Source organism: Maniola hyperantus, chromosome 1 (genome assembly GCF_902806685.2).
Source record: "Maniola hyperantus chromosome 1, iAphHyp1.2, whole genome shotgun sequence".
Lineage (NCBI taxonomy): Eukaryota > Metazoa > Arthropoda > Insecta > Lepidoptera > Nymphalidae > Maniola > Maniola hyperantus.
The window spans coordinates 2,043,205-2,070,475 of record NC_048536.1 but is presented as its reverse complement, the minus strand read 5'-3'; the positions used below and the strand labels follow the sequence as shown (position 1 = coordinate 2,070,475).

General features: G+C 37.5%; 5 protein-coding genes and 1 non-coding gene across 6 annotated transcripts in view; 3 read left to right on the top strand and 3 right to left on the bottom strand.

Moving 5' to 3' along the window:
* Positions 1–34: 34 nt before the first annotated feature.
* On the bottom strand, positions 35–4,456 carry LOC117993587 (adenylate kinase isoenzyme 1-like). The gene is made up of 5 exons (XM_034981425.2): positions 4,301–4,456; positions 2,895–3,113; positions 2,150–2,308; positions 1,745–1,885; positions 35–351 (listed from the first exon to the last, which is right to left on the bottom strand). The coding sequence occupies exons 1-5, from the start codon at positions 4,334–4,336 to the stop codon at positions 82–84; spliced, it is 825 nt and encodes a 274-aa protein (XP_034837316.1). The 5' UTR covers positions 4,337–4,456; the 3' UTR covers positions 35–81.
* A 992-nt stretch (positions 4,457–5,448) lies between these two features.
* Positions 5,449–8,162, top strand: LOC117989965 (uncharacterized). The gene is made up of 4 exons (XM_034977402.2): positions 5,449–5,818; positions 7,040–7,267; positions 7,746–7,946; positions 8,050–8,162. The coding sequence occupies exons 1-4, from the start codon at positions 5,455–5,457 to the stop codon at positions 8,082–8,084; spliced, it is 828 nt and encodes a 275-aa protein (XP_034833293.1). The 5' UTR covers positions 5,449–5,454; the 3' UTR covers positions 8,085–8,162.
* On the bottom strand, positions 7,515–7,588 carry TRNAI-AAU (transfer RNA isoleucine (anticodon AAU)). Its single transcript has one exon. It is a non-coding gene; the product is annotated as a tRNA-Ile (tRNA).
* Positions 8,163–8,240: 78 nt separating the features above from the next.
* On the top strand, positions 8,241–11,813 carry LOC117991607 (calcium and integrin-binding protein 1-like). Its single transcript, XM_034979234.2, has 5 exons — positions 8,241–8,415; positions 8,483–8,517; positions 8,770–9,017; positions 9,854–10,055; positions 10,670–11,813. The coding sequence occupies exons 1-5, from the start codon at positions 8,365–8,367 to the stop codon at positions 10,689–10,691; spliced, it is 558 nt and encodes a 185-aa protein (XP_034835125.1). The 5' UTR covers positions 8,241–8,364; the 3' UTR covers positions 10,692–11,813.
* On the bottom strand, positions 11,754–13,277 carry LOC117984967 (oligosaccharyltransferase complex subunit ostc-A). The gene is made up of 2 exons (XM_034971680.2): positions 13,052–13,277; positions 11,754–12,555 (listed from the first exon to the last, which is right to left on the bottom strand). Exons 1-2 carry the CDS (start codon positions 13,188–13,190, stop codon positions 12,245–12,247), a joined length of 450 nt encoding a protein of 149 aa, XP_034827571.1. The 5' UTR covers positions 13,191–13,277; the 3' UTR covers positions 11,754–12,244.
* Positions 13,278–13,566: 289 nt separating this feature from the next.
* The window catches only part of LOC117986892 (SUN domain-containing ossification factor), an 80,875-nt gene continuing 67,170 nt past the window's right edge, over positions 13,567–27,271 (top strand). Inside the window, 2 exon segments of the mRNA XM_034973860.2 lie at positions 13,567–13,955; positions 14,034–14,261. Coding sequence (XP_034829751.2) covers positions 13,897–13,955; positions 14,034–14,261 — 287 coding nt within the window. The 5' untranslated portion in view covers positions 13,567–13,896.

Genomic DNA, 27,271 nt, shown 5'->3' with positions numbered 1-27,271 from the left:
AGTATGCGTTGGACTTAATAAATAAAACTCATAATAAAACGTAACATGTATTATAGCAAAATTTAAAACTATTACAAAACACTAAGCTTCCTGATAAAGCAAATCTGCGGGTATAATGGACGCGGGTACATATCCAGAAGGGGGTAAAGTAGACGGAGGTAAATTAGAAGGGGGTACGTCAGAAGGGGGTACAGGATTTAGAATGGGAGTAGTTCTGACGACCGCAGGTGCGGATGCTGCCAACGGTGGTATGTTTTCTGGTGCTTGAGATCTTTGGCCCTTCTCTATGGTGTCTGAGAGTATTTCCTTGAGTGTGGTAGCCAGCGCTTTCGGATTTCCACTGCTGTCCAACTGTGGAAAATTATGTGGTTGATAAGAAGCTTAATATATATAATTTTTATAATTTTTAAGCTGTGATAGCCTAGTGGTTAGAACGTCCGCTTTCTAATCGGAGGGTGGGGGGTTCGATCCCGGGCACGCACCTCTAACTTTTCAGAGTTATGTGCGTTTTAATTATTTAAATATCACTTGCTTTACCGATGAAGGAAAACACCGTGAGGAAACCTGCATGCCTGAGAGTTCTCCATAATGTTCTCAAAGGTGTGTGAAGTCTACCAATCCGCACATGGCCAGCGTGGTAGACTATGGCCAAAACCCTTCTCACTGTGAGAGAAGACCCGTGCTCTGTAGTGGCTAAGCCACGGTTCGCCTACCGCTTAGCGGTCAGAGCGTCGGGCGCGTGCCCAGGAGGCGCAGGTTCGAATCCTGCCGGTTCCTCTATTTTTGATATGTATTTAAAATTATTTAATAAATATAAAGCTGTGATAGCCTTGTGGTCTTGACATGACATTCGTCTCCTACTCGGGGGGAGACCGGGGGTTCGATCCCGGGCACGCACCTCTAACTTTTCGGAGTTATGTGAGTCTTACAGCCGTACTGGGGTGAGATCTATAGAGCGCACTTTGACTTTGCTCAGACTTAAGACACTGTTAAAACGAGACAGCGCTATACCGCTGGCATAAATCTGTCTCGTTTTAACTGAAACTTAAGTCTAAGCAAAGTTAAAGTGCGCTCTATAGATTTCAACCTCAGAGTCGCTAATCGTTACTTAAGATTGAGTTAAAACGAGATAGATTTATGTGAGGTATATAGTTCTGTCTGCTTTTGACTAAACTTAAGTAACGATTAAGCGACTCTGAGTGCGGCTGATAAACAATTAAATGGCCTACCCACTGCCACTTCAACTGGCTAATTCGTTGAGCTATGTCTGGTTCTCCTACGGATTTCCACGTTATGGATTTTGTCCCTCAGAGAGATACCCAACATAGCCCGCTCCATAGCACGCTGAGTGACTTTGAATTCTTGGACAAGGCCAACCAGAGGCGGATTAAATATCAAGAGCGCCCTAGGCAAGCACCTCATAGGCGCCCCTCTAACAGCCAAATTAAAAAATTTACTAACTAACTTCGAAAGAACGAGGAGTAGTCTCATTGCATAGCTGGTTGGTGATTCTATTTATTAATGTTAACCAATGAAGAACATCACGTCATGACAATTTGCTATATTAAAGAAGAGGCAGTTTCAGTCACTCCAATATAATATTACTTAGTAGGTTCTTAGAAATAAGTAGGTCCTGCGCCCCTTCGTAACCTCGCGCCCCTAGGCACGTGCCTAGTTTGGCTTAGGGATAATCCGCCTCTGAGGCCAACTGACAATGTCGTTGATAGCAGTGCCGTAAACTAACCCTTATCACATGTCCGCGGAATCGCTTGTGAACATTTTTGACTTTGTGCGCCGCCTCGCGCACCACCTGCCGCGCAGAGTTGATCTCAGACTCCGGTCGGCCTAGCTCCGACAGTTTGTTCTGTAGTCTCGTTGCTGCTAACTGGTAGCGAACATGATTGGCATTATTTGTTGGGAATATAATGTGGGGAAAGTGTTTGGCTTCGATTAAATAATATTAGGGATAAAAGTCGTACCTACCGGACGTATTTGACGTAGAAGCGGTAATGGCTAGTAGGGCCTAAGCAGCATACTCAATCGACGAAACAAAAAAAATGAAGGTACGAGTAGCACCTTGAAAAGAGGTCTATAGGTACGCATATACGCGCTTCTGATGATCATGAATACCCAGTTGAGTTGTAATTACCTCACTATCCACTTCCAGTGCGACCACCTTCTCAGGCCATTTGACTTGCCTGTTGAACATGTTCGACATGCGAGGATTCTTCGGGAAGCCCACCAGGATGAAGCCTTTGGCGTCCTGATGCTGGAGCATCGACTCTTTGATTATATCCACTGTTAATTGCTATAAACAAAATTGCAAAATTCATTAGAATTCATAAAGGCGATTGAAAGTTTTAAAAAAAAGTTGGGGCCACAGGTGCGGGAATGGTGACCTCACACCGGAAAGTGCTATATTGGCATACTCACATTATGTGAACAAACGATATCAAACGAGCCGCCTAGCCTAGAGCCTACAAGCCAGGAAATCCTACAAGGGACCTAAGTCCAGGTATGAAACTGAAAGCCTATGGCAGTTTGACATCTACAATGTGAAGATGTCCTCTGATTTTCTGACAATCCCTCACTATTGCCTAGAATACATTGCTGCAGCAAGAATAGGTACTACACACAAATTTAGCCAATCACAACAATTGACATTGTAGGGACAATCACACTAATTAATTATTTATTGTAGTAAGGTGCTAAATCAACATATTATTGTAGGTACCTTAGATACAGCTCAGCATAAACTGAGATTGTACAAGTTCTTCTATAACCAATAGCTTGGACCTTCCATGAAAGAAAAATTTAGGAACCGCCCGATGCAAAGCCAGGTCGGGTTAGTTACTTGCTGCTAAAGTAATAAAGGCTATCTGCAATAGACTCACCTCTGGTACATCCTCCTGTGCTTGAAATTTATCAGCAATGAGACGCCCCCTGGCCGTATCCTTCTCCGCTTCGGCTCTCACCAGCTCCCCTGGTCTAATCATCGTGTACCCGGTGATGTTGGAGATGGTCTGGGCGACTGTCTGGTTGCCTGCACCGGGAACTCCGTTCACGAAGATAACTGGCAAGTGCCGTATGGGGGTCATATCGTAGGGATGCACCTGGTTTGGAGGGTCTGTTTATTATGCATAAAAAGGGCAATACTCGCAATTTATAACTTAAGACCACGCGATTCCCTTCGAGAGAAATTTAAGGAAATAGATATCCTTACTGTAGCCTCTCAATATATTTATAATAACATAATTTTTGTAAGACTATATTCTTAGTTACAAGAAAATTGGTGATCTACACAATAGGCTAACTAGAAACAGAAACAAACTTGCAGCTCCTGCCTTCCGCCTCAGGAAAGTCCAAAAGTCATTTGTGGGTATTGGTATTACCTTTTATAATAAAATCCCGCAAACTATTTTGGACTTACCTTTGCACAAGTTTAAAAAATCTATTAAAAATATGCTCCTGAAAAAAGCATATTACACAATTGAAGATTATCTAAATGATAAAAGAGCGTGGATTTGACCTGCAGCTCGTTCCAACAACGCACAAGACTGCAAATACTATTTTATACATGGCATAATTTTGTACCTATATCAAATATTTGAAAAGAGCAACCGCCGAGTTTCTTGCTGGTTCTTCTCGGCAGGAAAGGCATTCCGAACCAGTGGTAGATGCATCCGACTATTCGTAAGCACTTGTAAAAGTTTATACGAATAAAAAAGATTTTCATTTCATTTTCATTTCAAATAAGGAGACCTCGTCAAGGAACCGTACCTACTTCATCAACCCATGGGTGGCTTACTACCGAAAATGAGAAGGGTTTGGCCATAGTGCACCATGCTGGTCAAGTGCTATTTGGCAGACTTAATACACATTTGAGAGCATTATGGAGAATTCTCAGGCATACAGGTTTCCTTACGATGTTTCCCTTCACTGTTGCGACAAATGATATTTAGTTGCTCGAAACGCACTTGTATAGCTCTGATGTCAGAGGTGCATACTCGGCTCGAACCACGGACTTTCCAAACCGGAACTTTTCTTAAACTGAACGCATTTTAAGGGTGTTAACATAAAGAACCAGGTTTCCGGTACCGACAGATCGGTGCGGGTAAGTTAGCCCATCTTATCTTATGAGCTCTCACATAAACAGACACGTAATACGTATAAGAGAATATGTTTAGAGCAATTTTTTTCCCGTACCGAGCGGTACCTGTCGGTACTGGAAACCTGCTTCTTTATGTAAGCAGCCAAACACGAGTTAGTTAGTCCAAAGGTCCAGTATCATTTCACTTACCTCATCAACTGGACATCTAGAATAGAAGCAACCCATTTTGTCTACAAATTAATTACTCACTTAATTGTCACGAATGTAAATTAAATAAGTATTTCTCAATAAATATTTTAGGAATAAAACGACATATTTTCTAAATATTAAGTATTTGACAGTTTTTCAAAATGGATTGTCTAGGTTTTTGACGTTTTCGAATTGTGACTAAGGAGTATGTAAGTATTTAAATTCGGCCAGATATATTAAAATTTTCTAATAATCGTTATCATCATCGTCTGCCTATGGCCATTGGCCATCCATTGTTGGACATAGGCATTTTCTGTTGTAATCTAGCGGGAACACGGTGGATTTTTCTAAAACTTTACCCTTTTCCAACAAGTTATTGATGTTTGTATTTTTATTTTGTCACATATGTTTGTAAATGTTGTATTAACTTATAATTGGCGACTACATTTAGTAAGTAATATTTTCAGAATTAAGTTTTTTTTTAAATGTATTAGTGTAAGTAGCCGTCAGTTAATTTAATAAATTTAAAAAGAAAAAAAAAAGTTCTTAAGGTTTTTACGGTTTCTGCGGCCAATAGGTATAAGCGTGGAGCCATACCAGGGGTCTTACGGACAATGGATAGCTACGTATCCATTGTCCGTAATTAGACGTCTAGGTACCTACAGAAAATATACCCAGGAAGAAAGAAGAAGAGGAATTCGTCAAGTGAATCGTGCTAGTTTGGAATACGACCCTCGTGAGAAGAACCAGCAAACTGGGTGGTTTTTCGATTCGAACATTATTACAATAATTATTAAATAAGTACGTTTAGTCAGTCAGTTGGACATGGCAATTTACTATGTGACAACAAGGCGAGGAAGTAGTGAATTATTTTGTCACTCATCACATGGCAGTGAGTAGGTATGTACCTAATCCAATCTATGGGAAGGTCAGTGTTTTCCATCATTTTCATACTTGAAGGGTTTAAAAACAGCCGTATTTAGATCTTTTTTTACTACACGAAAATTCCAGATTCCCGCGTTGATCTAGGTAAGTATAGAAAATAAAAATAATGGCCTGTGAACGACAGTGCTAACGGATGGACAACTCTCTATAATTTTAAAATAAGGGTTTACTAGAAATGTGTATAATTTTCATCAGTAAAATAAGGTATCATGTTACTAAAGTTCTTAATCACAGCATTTATTGTTACAAAAACATCGGCCAATAACAAATGCTCCATTGAATCACCAACAATCGTGCCCAAGTACAATTTAATCGAGAAATGCCACCGTTCCACACTTGGCATAGCTGCCAAGGCAAACTTCACCTCCCTGACCAGTTGCCAAAGACTTGGCATACAGAAAAAGGCTCTGGCACTGAACTTTAGCCCTGAAATGAGCTTCAAGGATGGTGATGGTGATGTTGAGCCTTTGGAATATACCTGTGAAGTACTGAAATGTGCGGAAGCAGATGGTGGGTTATCATTAACTAATGATACTAGATATGATTACTACAGCATCTATGGGAAGCCTTTACGTAAGTAATCCATCATCATCATCATCATCATCATCATCATCATCATCATCATCATCACGAGTAGCGTGCAAGTCATAGAGGCATAAAAGTACTGCTTACCCTAATTGTATTAAATCAGTGCTTATTTTTCATGATTACCTGCCAGTTTCTACTTTCTACCTAAATGCTTACCCTAGTTTTAAACCTTATGCGCGCCACTGATCATCATCAACCCATCGCCGGCTCACTACTGAGAACGAGTCTCCTCTCAGAATGAGAACGGCTTAGCCATAATCTACCACGCTAGCAAAGTGCGGATTGGCAGACTTTACACACCTTTGAGAACATTATAGAGAACTCTCAGGTATGCAGGTTTCCTCACGCTGTTTTCCTTCACCGTTACAGCAAGTGATATTTATTTAATTGCTTAAAAACACATAGCTTAGAAAAGCTAGAGGTGCGTGCCCGGAATCGAACCTCAGACCTACCGAATCCATATCCATACTTACTGACAAATTATCACAGAGTAGAGTAAGAATATTAAGTAGATTGTACTTCTTTATACTGTGATAAATATAACTGTCTGTATATTTGTCTATCTATCAGTCTGTTACATTTTCACGGTAAATCCATTTTGAATTTTGATGTAATTGAGTACAAAGATACCTAGCTTAGAAGTTGTATCCCAGAGAAGACTATGGTCTTTTATTCCAGAACTTTTTATTCCGGAAAATCAAAGCTTTCCCACGAGATTAAAAAATCACTACCTACCTCACTACCCATACCTATTAATAATTATTATTATAAATGTGAAAGTGGTTTATATGTTAGCTGGTTTGTCCTTCAATCACTTCGCTACGGATCTATGTGATTTTTTACATCCTTCGTTAAAGACCTGAGAATAACATAGACTACTTTTCTATCTACTAGACTATCCCGGAAAATCAAAGATTTCACACGAGATTTTTAAAACCTAAATCCATGCAGATGAATATCCCTGCGTACACGATTTTTTACAGTGTGTTTTTTATCATCATCAACCGATAGAAGTCCACTGGCTGGACGTAGGGCTCTTGTAGGGACTTCCACATGCCACGATCTTACGCCGCCTTAATCCAGCGACTCCCTGCGACTCGTCTGATGTCGTCCGTCCACCTAGGGGGTCTTCCAACACTGCGTCTTCCGGCGCGAGGTCGCTATTCCAGCAACTTGGGACCCCAAAGTCTATCGTTGTTTTTTCAGCTGGCGTTAATTCCACCTGTGTTCCGGCTACAGGCATGTTCTTCTTGCTGCCCAAAAGGCGGAACTACACGCAGGCGCAGGCTAGATGTAGGAGTATCAGCGGAGTTCTCGCCGATGTGAGCAGCGAACAGCGCACGGACGCTCTGTCACAGGTCCTGTCCAGCGCTGGCGTTAACGCGGCCTATGTGGCCATGTGGAGTCGGAACGACAGTGTCTTTTATACCAATAGTAAGTGTTTCTATACACGCAGACTAGTGTAGGAGTGTCAGCAGGGTTCTCAGCGAGCAGTTCCCAGCTTTGTACGAGTATTCTACAGCGCAACTTTTTTACAGACTTGAAATGAGGGTACTTAAACAAAAATGAAGACTTATACATTGAAGACTTTTTACATTCACCTTTCTCAATTTTGTTAAAAAATTAAAATACTCACCTACTTAGGTAGCTAGTTAAAACTTAAAATATTAAAAAAAAATAGTGGCCCATGAGGGGATCGAACCCGCGACCTTCGCGTTATTAGCACGACGCTCTAACCAACTGAGCTAATGGGCCAGTTCTTTGAAACGGCGAAATTAGCATTCAGCTATTTTAAGTTCGAAGTCTACCTTATGGAACCTTCTAACCATGGATATATTGTAGTATAAATAATAATTCAAATTCTTCAAACAGATACAGAACTGTTAATTTGATGAAAGATTTGTTTTTTCAGGTGATTCGTTAGACTGCACGACCTATCGGGCCTGGGCACCTGGGTATCCACGCAGAAGCCCCAATATGACCTGTGTTGTACTGACTCGCTTTCATACGTGGAGGACAAGCTCTTGCAAAGCTAGATTTCAAGCGCTTTGCGAGCTCATCCCGGGAGGACCTTACAAAAAAGGTTCCATATTTCCATCAATACCGAGAAATGGTAAAGGACATTTTTTGCTATGGTTTTCCAATCAGGCGACTTTCATTACAATTTTTTGAGATTTTTCTGATCATCGCATTCAAACATGAGGTTTTTTTTTCAGGTACTCAAGCAACAACAATAATTAGTGACTATTAGTAAATAATTGTGTTATAAGTTATTTATATTATGTAAAATTTTAAAATGTTTAATTGTTCAAATTCTTTCACTACCTACCTAAACAGCAACAACAAAACGGAGATAACATCTTAAAATGACAATGACATGACAGTGACAGTCACAGTCAGTCAAAAATCCACAGAGTACTTGCAAAAATCTGTCAAGTGCTTTGTTGTTTGTTTACTTTAAAAACATTGAAAATAAAATATTTATTAAGATTTTTGAGTGAATTATTGAAGTAGCTTGCCTCTAATTTAATATGGGCCAGGGCAAAAGCCAGTTCACAGAGGAAGAACTTCAAGATTATGAGGTAAGTAGGCATTAATTAGAACACAGTGAATCAATCAATGACTAATTCTTAACTCCTTATGTTTCAGGATCTCACGTATTTTACTAAAAAGGAAGTGCTATAGTAAGTTCATAATGTACTTTATATTAAGTATATAACTAAAAAAAATTAAGTCAAATGGTTATTCTTGGTCAAGATTCTATACTAATTTCCATCCCAAGATATTTTGCCAAATCAAACAATAATTATTTAAATTCAGTTTAATCAATAGTTTAATTTCAAAAAATAATTGACAATCCCATCTGCACCTGTGATCTGATGTTCAAAAGTAATGTAAAATAACACAAATAAATCATTACTTTACTTTCTATCCAGTGCACATCAAAAGTTCAAAGCCCTGGCCCCAGAAAAGGTGGGCCACAACAAAAATGCCAAACTACCGATGGCCAAGATTCTCCAATACCCCGAGTTACGAGTGAATCCCTTCAGAGACAGGATATGCAAGGTCTTCAGCTCCAGCAATGATGGGGACTGCACATTTGAAGACTTCCTTGACATGATGTCGGTGTTCAGTGAAAATGCTCCTAAGGCTGTGAAGGCTGAACATGCATTTAGAATTTTTGGTGAGTCAATCCCTACTTCCATATTACTAGCTTATGCTATGTAAATTTCAAATCCCTGTTTTACCCCGTTGGGGGTTGAATTTCCAAAAGTCCTTTCTTACGACTAAGTCATAATAGCTGTCTGCATGCCAAATTTCAACCTGATCCGTCCAGTAGTTTATCCTGTGCCTTGATAAATCAGTCAGTCGAGTTACCTTTTCCTTTTATATTTTTAGATGACATGAAAGTGTCTGTCAATCTGTCACATTTACATGGCTCAACCGCTGAACTAATCTTGACCAAAAACACAGAGGTAGCTTACATTCGAGATACTTTTTATCTAGAAAAATCGGTGAGTTTCCTGTGGGAACTTTATTTTTCCAGGATAAAAAGTATCCTATGTCACTCTCCAGGTCTTTGACTATACCCATGCAAAAAATCACGTCGTTCAGTTGCTCCGTTGCGATGTGATTGAAGGACAAACCAACACACTTTCACATTAGTACCCTTATTATAAATGCAAAAGTGTGTTTGTTTGTTGGTTTGTCCTTCAATCAAGCAACGGTGCAACGGATTGACGTGATTAAAGCATGGGTATAGATAAAAACTTAGAGTGACATAGGCTACTTTTTATCTTGGAAAATCAAAGAGTTCCCTCAGGATTTAAAAAAAACTAATTCCACGCGGACGAAGTCACTGGCATCAGCTAGTTTATAATATGGGTAGTGATAACTTAATGTTTATTTTTGTATTGTGATCCTCCTGTAAAAAGATTCCTCCTAAATACCCTCCTTAACTTCAAACCATGTACACACCACTGACCATCTTATAAGTCTATGTCTATGCTATGATTCTAGACTTTGACGGTGATGACATGATAGGCGTATCAGACCTACGTGAGGTGATAGAACGGCTATGTGGTCCAGAGCTCAAGCTTAGCGACTCTGAAATACAGCAGCTGGTGCAGAATGTTCTAGAAGAAGCCGACCTTGATGATGATGGTGCACTGTCCTTTGCAGAGTTTGAACATATCATTGATAAGAGCTCAGATTTTTGTCAGTAAGTATTCATTATACATACTATCCAAACAAATACATATTATGAATGCAAAAGTAACTGTCTGTTTGTTATCTTTTCAACGGCTCACAACACGACATTTGCACAGAGGCAGCTTGCATCTTAGAGATGCAACTCTTACTAGAAAATAAAGGTTTTTTAAAACATAAATATACATGTAGATGAAGTCACAGGCATCAGCTAGTTAGATTCTAATAAATATATTAGAATCTAAGATATACCTATATTAAATATAATAAATATATTAGAATCTATTTGAATTCAAATTACGTACTTCAAATAGTCAAAACTTCAATAGATTTTCAGTATAATTAAAAATCTACAAAAGGTTAAGATTTTTTTAAATAGGTACTTATTGTTTTGAAATAAAATACTCAGTATTTTTTATAAACATTATTTCAGACAAGACCCAATAAATTGTCAGTAACAATGAGAAATTAATGAGTTAGTAGTATCTTACTTAATTTTGGTATTTTATTATCTGAGCCTTCTCTACCTAATATTTCTCAATTAAAGGAACCCCCCAAATTAGATTAGTAGATTAATACTAACATACCATGGATATATTTGACATGTATTTTTTTTTCATTTTTCAGCTCCTTCAGGATAAGACTGTGAAGAAAATTAGCCGATATTCCAATTTATATCTAGAAGTATATTACTTTGTCATAAGTGAGCTAACAATTTCCATGAAATCTTTATAAAAGTTGAAAGAAAATTGAATCAGGAATAATATGAAATAATGTAAATGATTTATGATTCATGCCTAACTGTGCCACGTTCGAGATACTTCTAAAGCGCGGACAGACTGCAGATTGCAAATTTATATGAAGAAAAGTAACTCGGTTGGGGGTTAAAAAGACTCTGACATGACACAGTCTGACTCACAGTCTTATGTAACCTCATACAAATTTCCAATCTGTGCCTTGGAATAATCCTTTATGGTAATATGGTATGGGTTTTAAAAAGAGTTGTAAGAGAATTAAGATGGAATATGGAAACTAGAGTTGCCTATCGATAGTCGACTATCGCTAAATTATCGATAGACTATCGATAGTTGACGTCATATAAATAGTATTGACAGCCTAACGATAGTAACGATACTATCGATAGTATGATATAGAACAATAGTATTGGTAAAAAAAAATTGTATCGATAGTATCAGCTTCAATAGTATCAATACTATCGATAGTATCGATACTATCGAAGTGAGTAAGAGTGATTTAGCACTACTTGTACTTGATACTTATGCTATAATTGGGGAACAATACTATCGGCGCTTATTAAACTATCGATAATGTAATACTATTAATCAGCTCATCTATGACAAAATCCTTCAAATCTCAATGTATCTCACTATATTTAAGACTTTGAAAATGTTCTTATGAAAATTGTATGTAGTCTTCCTTAGTTAATTTTTTGTTTAGTCAAATGTATGAGTGTTTACCTTCTCAATCTGTATTGTGCTCCATTTGTATTTTATACAAAAGTTTACTTATATTATTTTTCTAATATGTCCCGCAAATTGCTAATGCGCGTGGCCGCCATTTTAGTCACGTCAGCACTAGACTGAAGTTTCGAGCTAACGTCAACATCACGTCATTTCGATGTTAATAAGACATGGTTCCAGCACAATGCGGGACTTATAGATTGTATTGTACTCAATGAAACTGCCAAATATTTGATAGGATTATTATATTGTTTAGTGAAACTTAGTTTTAATAAATGAAATATCTTCCAGTTTTAGTTTTATTGTAAAAATCCTTAGTGAACATGTAACTGAAAACCTAGATCCACGCGGGCGAAGCCGCGGGCATCAGCTAGTGTTTAAATATTTATGTCAATTGGATCATTAAAAGATAATTGAATAATATTACTTACTATGTATTTGATAAAAAATATTAATAAGTATCTGCAATATGGAACACGTTGCATATGATATTATAACAAGATAACGAAAATACACTTAATACATATAGCAGCACTTAAACCTTGTATATGATGCATTTACTACTATTACTTTGATGCATGTTGATGTGACCAAAACCTGATTGATAAGCTCACATGAAAATCAAACAAAAAAATTAATATATTATTGTAAAATATTAAAAATATATTTCAACTTAATATTACAGAAATAGGATTACATTTCTGAAATAAAATATGTAAAATCAGTTCTGCAAATACCCAGGTAACTTCATCCTCATAAATACCCAGGTTGTGAAGAAAGACACTAGTATACATAGAAAAGCTACAGATATTAGCAAGATTCTGTTCAGCTTTGGTGTGGTAGGGTTGTGAGTACGATCTAGGATTATAAAGCCCAGGCCTCCAAGAGAGAAAAGGAAGCTTGATGCTAAGCCTTCCATGATGTATTGTCCGTTCACTCGGTTTGGCATGAATGCTACGGGCCTGCTGTGACCGTGTTCATCTGTGGTGGACCCAACACTCGGAGGCTCCACGATGACATCATAAATTATACCTACAACAAAAGAAACAGTAATTACCTACATATATTTTAAACTACTACTTATACTTTTTAAATTGATTGTTGCCAGTTGACTTGGCAGTCTTAAGATCATAGATAGATCCATACTTATTCTATGTTTACGCAGCTTATAGCGAAAACAGTCTACTGCCGGCAGCTCGATTGCGGTAGAATGACAGCTACAATGTCACGATCGCAATCACCTCTGATTAGTTGACGCTCGCTCATCATTGGCTACTGAGATTGGCTATAATGCATTGTTGCAACAAGAATAGCACAAATTCAGCCAATCACAACAGTTGAGATTGTAATAATGATTGATGCAGGTTTCACGAAATGAATTCGGTTGCCACGGCCAAGAACACATCCAATATAGAAAATATACTAAGAGCCAACTCTGGACTGGACCACAGCGTTCCCGTCTCCAGGCAGTTCATTAAAATACGAATTCACATAAGAATCAAATAGAATCTTTGAACACAAAACTAACCTCCAGTCACTAAAAAGTATGAAAATAACACCAAGGAAAATGTTGTCATCGCCGACGGAGCTTGCAACCATGATGGCTTTTTGATTTTAATATTAGGTATTTCAAGAACAGTGAAAGGAATTGCGTATAACGCTTCCATTTTAATTAAAATTTAACCGCGATTGACTGTTGATGTGGATTTCTGTGCACGGACGTTTTTTTGTGGTTTTTTTGACTGCACCAGCGACCTCTGTTGGTTAATGTTTTGGTGATAATTTCTGTCGGTCGGCGGTGGTGTGATGTTTTGCCAGCGTGAATTTTACTTCTTATTTATATCTAGTTAAGTGGAAATAGCGACTATTTCTCTCTGATATAATCTTATTACGATTAATGTTAAAAACAAAACGCTATATTTGTCGAGCAACCTAAGCTTGTAAAGGAACGTAGTTGATTGTCATACAATGTAAGCCAATGGAAAAAAGGCTAATGTGTTAAATGTTTTATTACCATTGGTGAACCTTGGATAATCAATTAAATTGGTCAATTTTGACCAATAGGATGCTGTCGAATATGGATCATTCAACCATGAAAACACGGGTATTTCGTAACTGTCAGTTTTTGACAGGTTTTAAGAAAATGTTCGTGGGTTCCTTTCGTGTTATTTCTTGTTTTTTAATTTCTCGTATTAAAAGCTGTTTCTTTCATATTACTCGTGAAAATCATGAATAAAAATAATATACGCGTGTCTGTGTGAAGCGTGGTTTAATGTATTGGTTTATTTTAATTACTCATTCGAATGCACTGTGAATATGTTTTAATTTAACTCACAAAATGAACTATACTGTGGATATTGCACTAATATTACGATGAAGGGTGGACTGTGTATTATTTACACGTCGTTACTGACTATCTCAGTGCTTTCAAGGTAAGCAAATTCCACCGTAATAAGAAATATTCCCACAACAAAGACTTGGTCAATAATCCTGAATATTCCACTTTTCAGTTGTGCTCTCTTCATTCTTGTGCTGTCAGAAGCTCTTCAAGCAGACGAGGTTAACTCCAATGTTGATCTTTCGGGGCTTCATAATGTTTCAAAAAAATCCCCAAGTGCAGAAGAACCGCCTGATTCCTCGCCAGAAATCAAAGACTTGCCAAAAGAAAAAACAGAGGATACCGATCACCAGATGACGTTCCCGGACACATTATCTGTGAACTCTGTAACAACAGATGGGTAAGTGCTTTTTACACTATGAACAACCTATTTTTTTTTTAATTAATTGTTAAGAGGCAAAGGTTAAAAACCATTAGATACTATCAAATTTATGACAGTTGATTTTTATAAATTTTTTTATGCAAAGGCACTTAATCATACAGCCAACTTTCATCACTTGATCATTGAAAGTGAGATTTAGCATTCTGAATGCCCAGTTTTTATACTCACCATTTTTTAGGCATGTGCAATGGGTTATTGGATCCTAAACACATGTCTTACATGTAGAACAATGCTTCAATCTGATTATAAAGATTGATTCCAGCTTTTAATTTGGTACTTGTTTGTCTAAATTGGTTTTGGGCAAATAAGAAAGTGCGATTATCTTGTTCAATTGTTTCCCAGTACAGCTAATAGTTATTATTTATATGTTAATCAATCTTCGGCTTGTTATTTGTAAGCGTGGAATTTGAATGATGCAATAATTATATGCATTCATACTTATGGCTAAACATATTAACAATGTGGTTAAATATTTCTAATACTTTATTAGATACTTATCAATACATACTTATATTATTGTACCTATTGATAAGTAGACGGAATGACACACTTCATCTAAACCTTCATAGTTTTTTTTTGCTATGTTAAGTGGACTTGTTAAACATTCTTTATGTTGATAATAATTAAAAAAAACTTGACATATTTTTAGGAAATTTCTAATTTTAAACGACTATAAATTTTTCTCTCTGCATTGTGATTGGGTGTTAGTTGTTAACATTAAAACACTCCATTAAAAAGGTGAGTTTTAACCTGCTTATAATTAATATATTTATTTTATAGGATAATGTTTTTTGTTTGGATGATAAATTAATGCAGTGGACTCCCATATCCTTCAATAAAAGTTCAGAGTATAAGTCCCGCAAATTGCTAATGCGCGTGGCCGCCGTTTTAGTGATAGACTAGACTGAAGTTTCGAGCTGATGGTATATTTTTATTTCGGCTGACGTCTCAAAATGACGTCATTTCGATGATAATGAGACATGGTTCCAGCGCAATAGCAATTTGCGAGATTTATACGAGAAATATCTCTGACTATACATATGTACAGTACTGTATTTTCTCCAAATGTGATTGCATTATCACTTCAATAACATACCTAATTATCATTATTATTTTTGGGAATATAGTTTGGGAAGTTTATACTTAATTAACTACTTCCAGCAAAGGTCAATGTATTGAATATGATACATCTTAATGTATAAAAGGAAAAGGTGACTGACTGACTGACTGATCTATCAACGCACAGCTCAAACTACTGGATGGATCGAGCTGAAATTTGGCTTGCAGATAGATAGCTATTATGACGTTGGCATCCGCTAAGAAAGGATTTTTGAAAATTCAACCCCAAGGGGGGTGAAATAGAGGTTGGAAATTTGTGTAGTCCATGCGGATGAAGCGAGCATAAGCTAGTAAGTAATAGGAAAGGAAAACTGCTCAGAAATCTTGCTTACTTGTAGATAATTATATCTGTAACAAAGATTCGATTCAGCCTTGGTAAGGCCGCGCGTGTGTCGAGAGATAACATTGCGTGAATCCTAATCAGGGATACTAATCTATTTTCAAATAGTTCACTATAATCTTATTAAAAACAATCGCTTCTCACGCGATTTTTCGATTTTCCTGTAAATTTATTTATTTATTTATTTATCTGATTAGAAACGTGTAATAATGATGATGATGTTTAATTGATAATTATACAAATACATAAAATTGTGTTAAAAATAAATATATTTTGTGATTTCGAAATAACTAGCTCTTATTTAAGCTCATTTATGATGATTAGCATCCATCTAAAAATGTTTGTTTGTCTGTTTTTCTGGGTTAATCTTCGGAACGGCTGAATCGATTTTGACAAGACTTTCACTGGCAGGTACAGAAGTAGTCTAATCTACTTTCATCTCGGTAATATTTAGGGTTCTCCATAATGTTCTCAAAGGTATGTGAAGTCTGCCAATCCGCACTTGGCCAGCGTGGTAGACTATGGCCAAAACCCTTCTTAATCTGAGAGGAGACCCGTGCTCTGTAGTGAGCCGGCGATGGGTTGATCATGATGATGATGATGATGAATATTTAGGGTTTATCTGTTTGTCTGTTTTTCTGGGTTCATTTTTAAGCAGATAGAGGATGATATAAGGAGGATCTTCGTAAAAAAAGAACCTTTGACAAACTTCCTAACTATGTAGTTGATAATAGTTTATACCAAACTAGCGACCCGCCCCGGCTTCGCATGGGTGCAACGCAGATACTAATGTGGTGTCATTGCCTCGGAAACTCTCAAATGAGAGGATTTTTTTCCGACCTAATTCACATTATTTCAATTTCTCTAGGGATCTCTAATTTTTTGAGAACTAAACTATAGCTATAAACCTTTCTCTTGAATCACTCTATCTATTGGTGAAAACCGCATTAAAATCCGTTGCGTAGTTAAAAAGATCTACGCGTTCATACATACATACATACATACAGACGCAGGAGGCGACTTTATTTTATACTATGTAGAGAAGTAACCTTCATTGTTCGTTTTATTATAGTTGAAACTTGTTTGTCGCCGCTGTACTATTTACATAGTAAATACAACTACGGTTATACAATGCTTTCCAAATATAACCTTGTCTCTATTCAAGTATTCAGTCTTTGTTTTTGAACAAAAAGATAATTGTCTGTGTCGTCTATTTAAGATGAATTCACTGAAAGGATTCGATGACATGCGATCTATAGAGCGTACTTTGACTTTGCCCAGTCTTTACTGAAGCGGAACGTAAACTTCGGAGAATTCTTTAAAATTGAAAACATTAATTGATTTGTTCATGAACTTCATGAATTTCGGATTTTTCCCTTTACTTGTGCTATATAAGACCTACTCGTACCTATCTGACAAATTTCATGATTCTAGGTCAACGGAAAGTACCCTATACGTTTTTTAACAGACACTACATACATACAAAGAAGTGATCCTATAAGGGGTTTTCCTTTTGAGGTCATCATCATCATGATCAACCCATCATCGATTTTCTACAGAGCACGGGTCTCCTCTCAGAGTAAGAAGGGTTTTCGCCATAGCGCTGGCCATGTGCGGATTAGTAGACTTCACACGCCTTTGAGAACATTATGGAGAACTCTCAGGCATGCAGGTTTCCTCACGATGTTTTCCTTACAAGTGATGTTTAATTAATTAAAACGCACGTAACTCCGAAAAGTTAGAGGTGCGTGCCCGGTATCGAACCCTCGACCTCTGATTCGAAGGCGGACTAACCTCTACGCTATTACAGCTTTACGCTATCAAACCTTTTGAGGTACAGACCCTAAAACGGGCAAAAAAGGGTCGGCCTTTAAAAGTAAAACTTCAATAGCGCAAAAACGAATAGAAATCGAAAGCATGTCTAAATATAGAGGCGCTGACAGCCGGCGCTGTACCCGTAGTATAAGATTTTACGTCTCACCAAACGTTGCTAGAATTCGAGAATCGAAACAAAATAACATCAAAGTAAAATGGACCTAAAGGGCCTTGAATTGAAGTCAAAAATTCAATGCCACTGATTTTAATATCGCAACGTTTCCGCTTGGAGCGCTGGCTGTTGATGTGTAGACAAACTTGAGCTTTAAAACAAGGCATTTAAGATCCAGTTTACTATAACGCGGAAGTGTTTTGACTCTCGAATTCTAGCAACGTTTGGTGAGACGTAAAATCTTATACTACGGGTACTGTTGATTGTTGAATTCGAACACCGCTTGTTATGACTGGACCACAAAACATTGGTAGGATCATTGACTTATATATAACTTCGTATGAACAGGGTTATTGAACAAATAAAATGGCACCGACTCATTGGTGCTCGTGCACCAATGCAACCTCAGTGACGTCTGGATTTCAAACGGGTCGTTCATTAGTATCTAAGAGGTGGCGCTGATTTATTTGGTTTCTAAACCGTGAAAATTTTTATTCGCTTGACCATACCTTGTCATTTATAGTTTCTAGTTTACTCTTGTCATTATCACTTTATGAGGCAATCTATGTTGTAGGTGCCCTTATTTTATTGCCCTTCAGACCCCGCCATCCCCTTCTAACCTAACCCATCCGAGTCGGAATGCCCCGAGTCCCGAGCTCGCTTCGCTCGCTCTTGATAGTGGGAGCGAGGGGGAGGAAAGAGGGCCCCATTATAGTGTGCGGTCTCTTCCGTCGGCCTGGTCGACGGAGGCCCCGAATACCGTCGAGGCCGCCAAGTGGTATTAAAAAGATAGATCTGGTGTCCAGCATCAATCTTGATTATTACTGCTTAATTGATAACCGGTAGATCCACTCTTATGCAAAGAAAGCTTGCATTAGTTGCCCGTTCTTTCGTTACATTTTAGAGAACCAACAATAGCTGCTGTGATGGGAACATGATAACAGTTTAATGATATTGATTGGTTAACTATGATGATGATGAAACAGTTGTTTAAGCATGGTAGATCAAAACCTGAAAAAAACTAGCCAAGTGCGAGTCAGACTCGCGCACAGAGGGTTCCGTACTGCAGTCGTATTTTTTTCGACATTCTGCACGTTAAATCAAAAACTATAATGCATGAAAATAAATAAAAATCTGCTTATACCGATGACTAGCTTATTCCCGCGACTTCGTCCGCGTGGGCTACACAAGTTTCAAACACCTGTTTTACCCCCTTAGGGGATAAATTTTCAAAAAGCCTTAGCGGATGTCTACGTCATAAAACCTGTCTGCATGCCAGCCGTTCCAGCTATTTCAGCCTGATCCGTCCAGTAGAGCTGTGCGTTATAGATCAGTCAGTCAGTCAGTTCCTTTCATATATTTAGATATACTGTTTTATAACTGGCAACATAACGTCAAATGCTGTGATAACTGATAGCCTAGTGCCTCCGCCTCCGTCCGCCTTCTAATCGGAGGTCGGGGGTTCGATCCCGGGCACGCACCTCTAACTTTTCGAAGTTATGTGCGTTTTAAGTAATTAAATATCACTTGCTCTAACGGTGAAGGAAAACATAGTGAAAACATCAAAATGTTCTCAAAGGTGTGTGAAGTATCAACCCGCACATGGCCAGCGTGGTAGACTGGTCAAAACCCTTCTCACTCTGAGAGGCTCATGCTCTGTGGTGAGCCGGTGATGGGTTGATCATGATGATGATGATGATGAACATAATGTACTTGACTCTATCTACTATAACAAGGCGCTCATGTCCTTTAATTTAAATCGCATCGAAACCATTTAGCACAATATCGCAATGTTTACTCCTATCGGACTTTGTCCGGCAACAGATTGGAGACACACATAAACATACATTGTATATTGATTACCACCTCGTGCGGTGCCAAATTATAATACAAGTAACGCAAATTATGACTGCGGCCGTGCTCGGCGTGTTTTCAGGTACGCAGTGAATTTATATTGCACCTGTTGTGAAACATTTGCCATGAAGGTTTGCACATAAAGAAACAATGTAAAGCAAATCTCAAGAGTACAAAATTGGCGAAATTTTTACAACCTTTCTTGTAGGTAGGTACTCAAATTTAAATTAATTATAATTGAGATATCAAATTACGGTCACATTTACGTAAAAAAGACTAGCCAAGACTAGAAATGTGTATCTAACACTGGAATTCATAGTCAAAATAACTGCGATATAACACGTGTCGTCTAAATGGTCGTCTGGTGGGACCATTCAGACGACACGTGTTACATTCATCCTTTGTGCATTGCATAAAGTTTGTATGTGACTCATGTCGTCTGATGGTCTCCTAAAGAAGCTCCTATATTGACCATGAATTCCAGAAATCGTTCGCTGAAAATATTTTAAAACGAATCTGCATAGAAGATTCATGTTTCTTCAGTAGCGTCATAAATATTCTTTTAATATTACTGCGGTTAAGTTATGAAACCAAGAGTTATGGTTTCTTCGACTTTATTATTAGTCTAGCTTAGTAAAATCCACGCTCCTGGAATCCGGTGTAATCCAAGGCGTCTACTTGTTACTCGCTGGGTGACCCGTCGATGATGAGAACTTTAACTTTTGCGTAAAAACTTCAACATTGCAAACTAGATGTCGCTGTGCAGATTTGAATGACGCTAGAGAAGTTTTCATTCACGACCAGTATGGAAAAGAAGCTATAACTGTGGAAGCTGCTCACTCATCGAGCACAACATGACGTAGCGATGCAACTAATATACTATCAAGACGAAAGATCTTGCTTGTCCTGAAAATGGAACTAAAAAATGATGGTTTTTCTATACTTAATGAATTGCTTAACAATACCCACGCTCCTGTAATCCGACTGTAGTCCAAGGCGTCTCGTTATAACACGCCCGGGTGATCCGTCGATAACCTCTGACGGTGAGAACTTTAATTGTTGCGTATAACGAACCGACCACGCGTCCGTGGGGCCCAGATCCAGGTCGAGCCACTTTTCCGCGATAGTTAAACGATTGCATTTCCAATTTAATTTGCTTTTCACTTTTAGGTGGATATTTACTGGGATTGTGGACGCTGATTTATTTGCTCTATTGTGTAGGGCTACCACGGCTGACGGCTGCCGCAAATATTAGTACTACCTACGCTAATCGAAGTAGACTTCGACGACTTTTGACGACCTCCCTGGCGCAGTGATAAGCGCTGTGGTCTTATTAGTGGAAGGTCCCGGGTTCGAATCCTGGTAGGGATTTGGAATTTTATAATTTCTAAATGTCTGGTCTGGTCTGGTGGGAGGCTTCGGCCGTGGCTAGTTACCACAAAGCCGTGCTGCCAAGCGATTTAGCGTTCCATGGTATGCATGGGTGTAATAAAAACTGCCATACTCTTTCCAGGTTAGCCCGCTTCCATCTTTGACTGCATCATAACTTACCACCAGGTGAGATTGCATCGAGGCCTAACTTGTAACTGAATAAAATAAAATAAATTGTTAGACTGAATTTTCGAGTTATGACAGAGTTTGGTATTTACATCTTCGTTTCGGTTTTACGACGTTAGTAAAAGAAGAACCAAGTAAAAATTACTGAAATTTTGCGTCAATTTTCCCAAAAAAGAGATTTCCCCAAAAAAGTTATTAACAGGTTGCAGAATTAAACCTCATAAGCCTCAAGGCAACCAAGTTTAATAATAATCACCCTGTACTTAACCCAATCTGATCTGAACAGATTTGTCCATTGAACATAGAATTTAATAAGGAAACTGTCCAATGACCATTCAAAATAATTTGAAGGAAATCAAACAAGAGCTGCGGGCCAAAACACATATACGCGATACGATCTCGCATTGTGGCACGTTGCGACGTCTTGTCACGATGCGATAACGTATCGTGGAACTGGATGAAATGCACCTTATAAAAATATGATGCGACGTCGTACTTGTATGATGAACGGAACGACGTTTTCTATACGATGTCGTTGAAAGAAAATTGTCACAAGGTTGATCCAAAGATATTTTGCAAAAAGTCACGTCAATCCGTTGCACAGTTTCGACGTGATTGAAGGACAAACCAATAAACCAACAAACAAACACACTTTCGCATTTATAATAAGGGTACTGATAAGTGTACAGTAGTGGGTACCCTATTGTAATCTCTTTGGTCGTCAATTGTTGAATTTGTAAGATACGCGACACAACGTCGCAACGTGCAACGATGCGACGTGGTATCGTGTGTAGTGTTTTGGCCCTAAAGCTATAGGGCTTTGTATAGTTAAGCGCGGATAAAGTAGCGAAACTAAAAGCGTAGGATGACTTGATAGACCTGTAGTTAACGGAATGTCGACTGTAAATTATTGTAGTATTCTAGCCCCAGGACTTTAATTCGAAAGGATAGAAAGTTAAATTGATTAAAAATATGAAAGCAATTTCTAATAAGACGCCTACGTGATTGAACCAATAGTTATAATAAGAAGGCAGTAATTGTTCCTTTATGTAAGCAAGAAACGTTAGTGACATATCGATAACTGTCTCTTATAAATAAATCGTGTACTTTCAGTATTTTCTGCAATTTCTGCATTGATACCTGAGATATCTCGCGTGAAATGTTCGTAAAGAATTCAAGATTAGCACTTTGATTAAAAAACCGGCCAAGTGCGAGTCAGGCTCGCAAATAAACAAATACATAATTCGTATTTTCAACTTTCAAAGTAAGATTACTATATCAAGTGGGGTATCATAATATGAAAGGGCTTTCTTTACCTGTACATTCTAAAACAGATTTTTATTTATTTTTATGCATACCTATTAGTTTTTGATTTATTGTGCAAAATGTCGAAAAAATACGACTGTAGTACGGAACCCTCGGTACGCGTGTCTGACTCGCACTTGGCTTTTTTTTAAATTACAAGTTATACAGCACAGATTTGCTCTTTTTCACGGCCGAGGCCCGTGAAGAGCTACCTTAAGTTTTTCTTAAGGCTGTGTACTATGAAAGCCTGTTGTCGCTCGGTGTAAAGATATCGCTCGAGGTTGTTGCAATCGGTCATTCACTGTCTGCTCATGCTTAAGGTGTTAACTCCTACCATTGTTGCGGATTTTCATTTCGAGTTATGATCGAGCTCCTTTCGACTTTCTTTCACTAATCTGTAGCTATAGAACTAGTGCCGTAGTAAGTATAGATTTTAAAGCCTTAAGTTTTACTTAAGACTGTGTACTATGAAAGCCTGTTGTCGCTCGGTGTAAAGATATCGCTCGAGGTTGTTGCAATCGGTCATTCACTGTCTGCTCATGCTTAAGGTGTTAACTCCTACCATTGTTGCGGATTTTCATTTCGAGTTTATGATCGAGTTACTTTCGACTTCTTTCACTAATCTGTAGCTACAGCACTAGTGCCGAAGTAAGTATAAATTTTAAAGTGTCAAAAAAGAACCCAAGGTTCAGAAAACTCAAATTGGTTTTTATCTTTATTTATAGGGTTCCGTGCCTCAAAAAGAAAAACGGAACCCTTATAGAATCACTTTGCTGCCTGTCTGTCTGTCTGTTTTCTGGGAGGTTTGTTATAACACATTGTCAATGTCATCTTATCATATACCAACATCTAAAATTAGGCCGCTATTATGCGCTATGATATTGTATTGAAACTAAATTGGGTTCTAAATTATTCCTTTTTTTTTTAAAAACTTTGTGGTCAGATAATAAATTAATAATCTTAAATAGGAATATAAAGAGAGTAAATAACGAGGTTTATCAAGAATTGTTTCGAAATATCTATCGCTCCGCCTATTTAGAATGACTGATGCTCCACTGTAACTACCTATCGAGCGACGTTATTTTCATTTCCTAAGTTTAGTAATTTACTAACAAAACCATTCTGAGAATTTTAATTTTAGTTTTCGAGAACACATGGTAGGAGACGTCTGGCGAATAATTAAGCTCAAGTCTGAATACCAGGTGTCCGTTAAAGGGAAAGTGAGAATTCACTTGCAAACAAAAACTTTTTCACGCTGAATTACGCTATTATTTACGCTCGTATTGTAAATAATCGTGAGCTTAAGTCCACTGCTTTTTGATTATTTTATTTACTGTTTGTTGTCTGAACGATTTTGTCTATTATACAATAGATGCCTTCTCTAAAAATAAGTGGCATTTTCTAAGGATAACATTGTGCTCATTAAGTTGTACAAAAATTCTAACCTAAACTAGTGAGGTTTCTAAAACTTTTTAAAGGAATGTCATGAAAAGTGTGGCATTATTTGAAGACCTTTACGGCGGTTACGCACTCATCCGATGCAAGTCCGTGAAAATACGTTCCTTTTTGTTTTTTATGGTAGCTTTTAATTAGTGTAATTGGGCTTTATGGCCGTTCTAATTAAATAATAAATAAATAATAAATAAATTTAAAAAGGAATTAAGAAACTATCATCGTAAAAAAAAGTAGCTAACATCTAAATATGCATGCAATCACACACTCCCACTTACACATACACACACACATATACACACGCACACACTCACACACACAAAAGCACACACGCATACACACACACCCAAGCATACACACACACTGTTGTAATTATAATATTATTGTATATACCTACATTTATTCTAAATCTATTCTGTTAAAAATAGTTTTAATTATAATTTTAAGTAATCTCTTTTGGCCTTCTGTTATAACTAGATTTAAATTTAAATAATAATTATGTATTTACGCTGTTGATTACTTTCTAATAAACAAAATAAAAATAAAAATAAAATAAAAATAAATAATAATATGTCGTAGATATTTTTTATATCCGTATTTTTACGCATTCAATCGGATGAGTGCATGATCGCTGTTACTTAAATTCAGTTTGTTACACAACCTTAATAAGCGCCCTAAGGTAGAATGAATTTTAAAAGTTTTTTTATGATACAAAAACCTTTAGGTATTTTTATTTTTAGAAATGACATTTCACTTCGGCGATGTTCCCACTAGATTTCAACATGGGGTTATTCAAGGGGCGGATCAACAAAATTCCTGAAAAGCCCGCAAAGCACTGGTGGTCCCGGTTGCTTAATCATAACATCATGTGACCCGCTTGCTCGCTCCTGCCCGACACCGGCCTGTGCCATTTACTAGATTCCACTACTATATACTGGACACAGTCATATAAATCTCATTCATACACACGTCATGATCAAATGTCAACGATCTAAGCTCATGTGTCGACGTGTGGATACTTTGGTATGACTGTATATTCACTTTGATATACCGCTGTACCGGTGGACTCTTGACACAGGTGTCCATACTAAAGTCACTATATGACTCAGGTTAAACTTTTTCATTAGCGAAAATGCAAGCGGTGTTTAATTCAATGAAAATGTAAAGCCACGATACAATCTGATATACTGGATACAGTCATATAGATCTCATTCATACACACGTCATGATCAAATGTCAACGATCTAAGCTCATGTGTCGACGTGTGGATACTTTGGTATGACTGTATAGTGTATAAGTATCCACTTTGGTACACCGTGTACCGGTGTCTAATGTAAATGTACCGAGAAATCGTGCCGCCTCCATACATTCGCGGTGTCTTATTGCCGGACAGCGTGATATGCGGGTTACCATGACTACCGGATTTTCTGGGACGTTCCCTTTTTAGGGTTTCGAAAATGAACCCTTATAGGATCACTTTCTTGGCAGTCTGTCCGTCGTGTCTGTCAAGAAAACCGATAGGGTACTTCCCGTTGACCTAGCATCATGAAATTTGGTAGGTAGGTAGGTCTTATAGCACAAGTAAAGGAATAAATCCGAAAACCGTTAATGTGTGGTTACATCGGAAAAATAAAATTAGAATGTGTTCAGGAACAAATAATTAGTATTTTCAATTTTCAAAATAAGATAACTATACCAAGTGGGGTATCATATGAAGATATTTTTTTTATGTATAATAGTTTCGGGTGCTTATTGAAATTGTTTGATTCACGTGAAAAAACAAAATGAAACTAATTTTATTCAAATTGAAAACTAATTGATTACTTAAACTCGCGTCAAACTTGTTTCTCATGAAAAGATAGAAAGAGGGCATTAGCCTGTTGTATTTTAATATTTATAGTTGAAAGATATTTACTACCCAAGCTTGGAGGCCAGTGGGGTTCAAAATTCAAATCCCTGAGGTTTTGTAAAGCCTGTTTTATAAAAATAAAAAATCAAAAATCTCTCATAAAGCTGCTGGTAATTTTATAATTTAGTTATTTATTATTAAGTAATGCCACCTGTGGTCTAATGCTTAACTATCATGAATCCTATGTCGCTATGTTTGTACCGCTAACTGTGTGAAGTAGGTATAACAACCTAAAAAAATCCATAAAAATCTTTCCTACTGGCAACACTAATGATAAGTTCCATCTCAACATTAGCATGGTATTAACATATAATAAGAAGCTAACAGCTTCAGCAGAAAGCTGCCGTTTCAATAAAGCCCGATATCTCCACATTATTCCTGCGCTTTTGATTTATTCATGCGACAACATAATAAATACGAGTGATTAACATATCCCCCATATAGGGTAATAGGTTTTACTGTTGCTAGTAAAATTGTATTGCTGGGGTGGCCAGTTTTCACAAGATCACAGTGCGGGACATGAAATAGAAATCATAGCGTCGAGCGTCAATTTCCAGTTACATTTTTTATTGTTAATGCGAATCAGTTACCCACGACACAGGACTATCTAGTGTGGGTACCATCAGAAAATGTTTAAAATTGACAAAACTGTTTTGTTAAATAAATATTTTTTCAATTTTTCATTTTTCATTGTCAAGGGCCAGTGCAGCCCTAGCGCGCTGAGTCACTAAGGGCAGCCCTTAGGGCTCGAATTTTTAAAAACTCGGACTTAGTGCGGGTCGGACTCGCGTACCGAGTGTTCCGTACTCGGTATTTTTTTCGACATTTTGCACAATAAATCAAAAACTATAAATATAAATTAAAATCTGTTTAAGAATGTACAGATAAAGCCTTTATGATAACCCAATTGGTATAGTTATCTTACTATGAAAATTGAAAATACATTTTTTTTGTGAAGTAACCACAAATTCACGGTTTTCGGATTTATTCCTTTACTTGTGCTATAAGACCTACCTATCAAATTTCTTGATTCTAGGTCAACGGGAAGTAGGTATCCTATAGGTTTTCTTGACAGACACGACGGACAGACGTACAGACAGACAGATAGACAGACGGACAACGAAGTGACAAAACGAAAGTTATGTGCAGAAAAAACAAAAGTTCTTTCTGCACATAACTCTCGTTTTGACATACGCGTTTACACGCGTGCTGCAAATCGCGTTTCCAATACAAAAGCTGTTGAAGTGATTTTATTTTTCAGCTATACATAGCCCACCTTTAGAGATAATCCATAATCTACATTTGATTTAAAGCCGTAGGACAGTCTTGCCAAATGAGGAAAATGTGGTTAACCTTGTAAATTTAATTTAAGTAAATTCCTGTACCGAAATTACGCAAAAGCTGTATTAATCTTGGTATAGTTTAGTTACCCCTATAAACGCAAT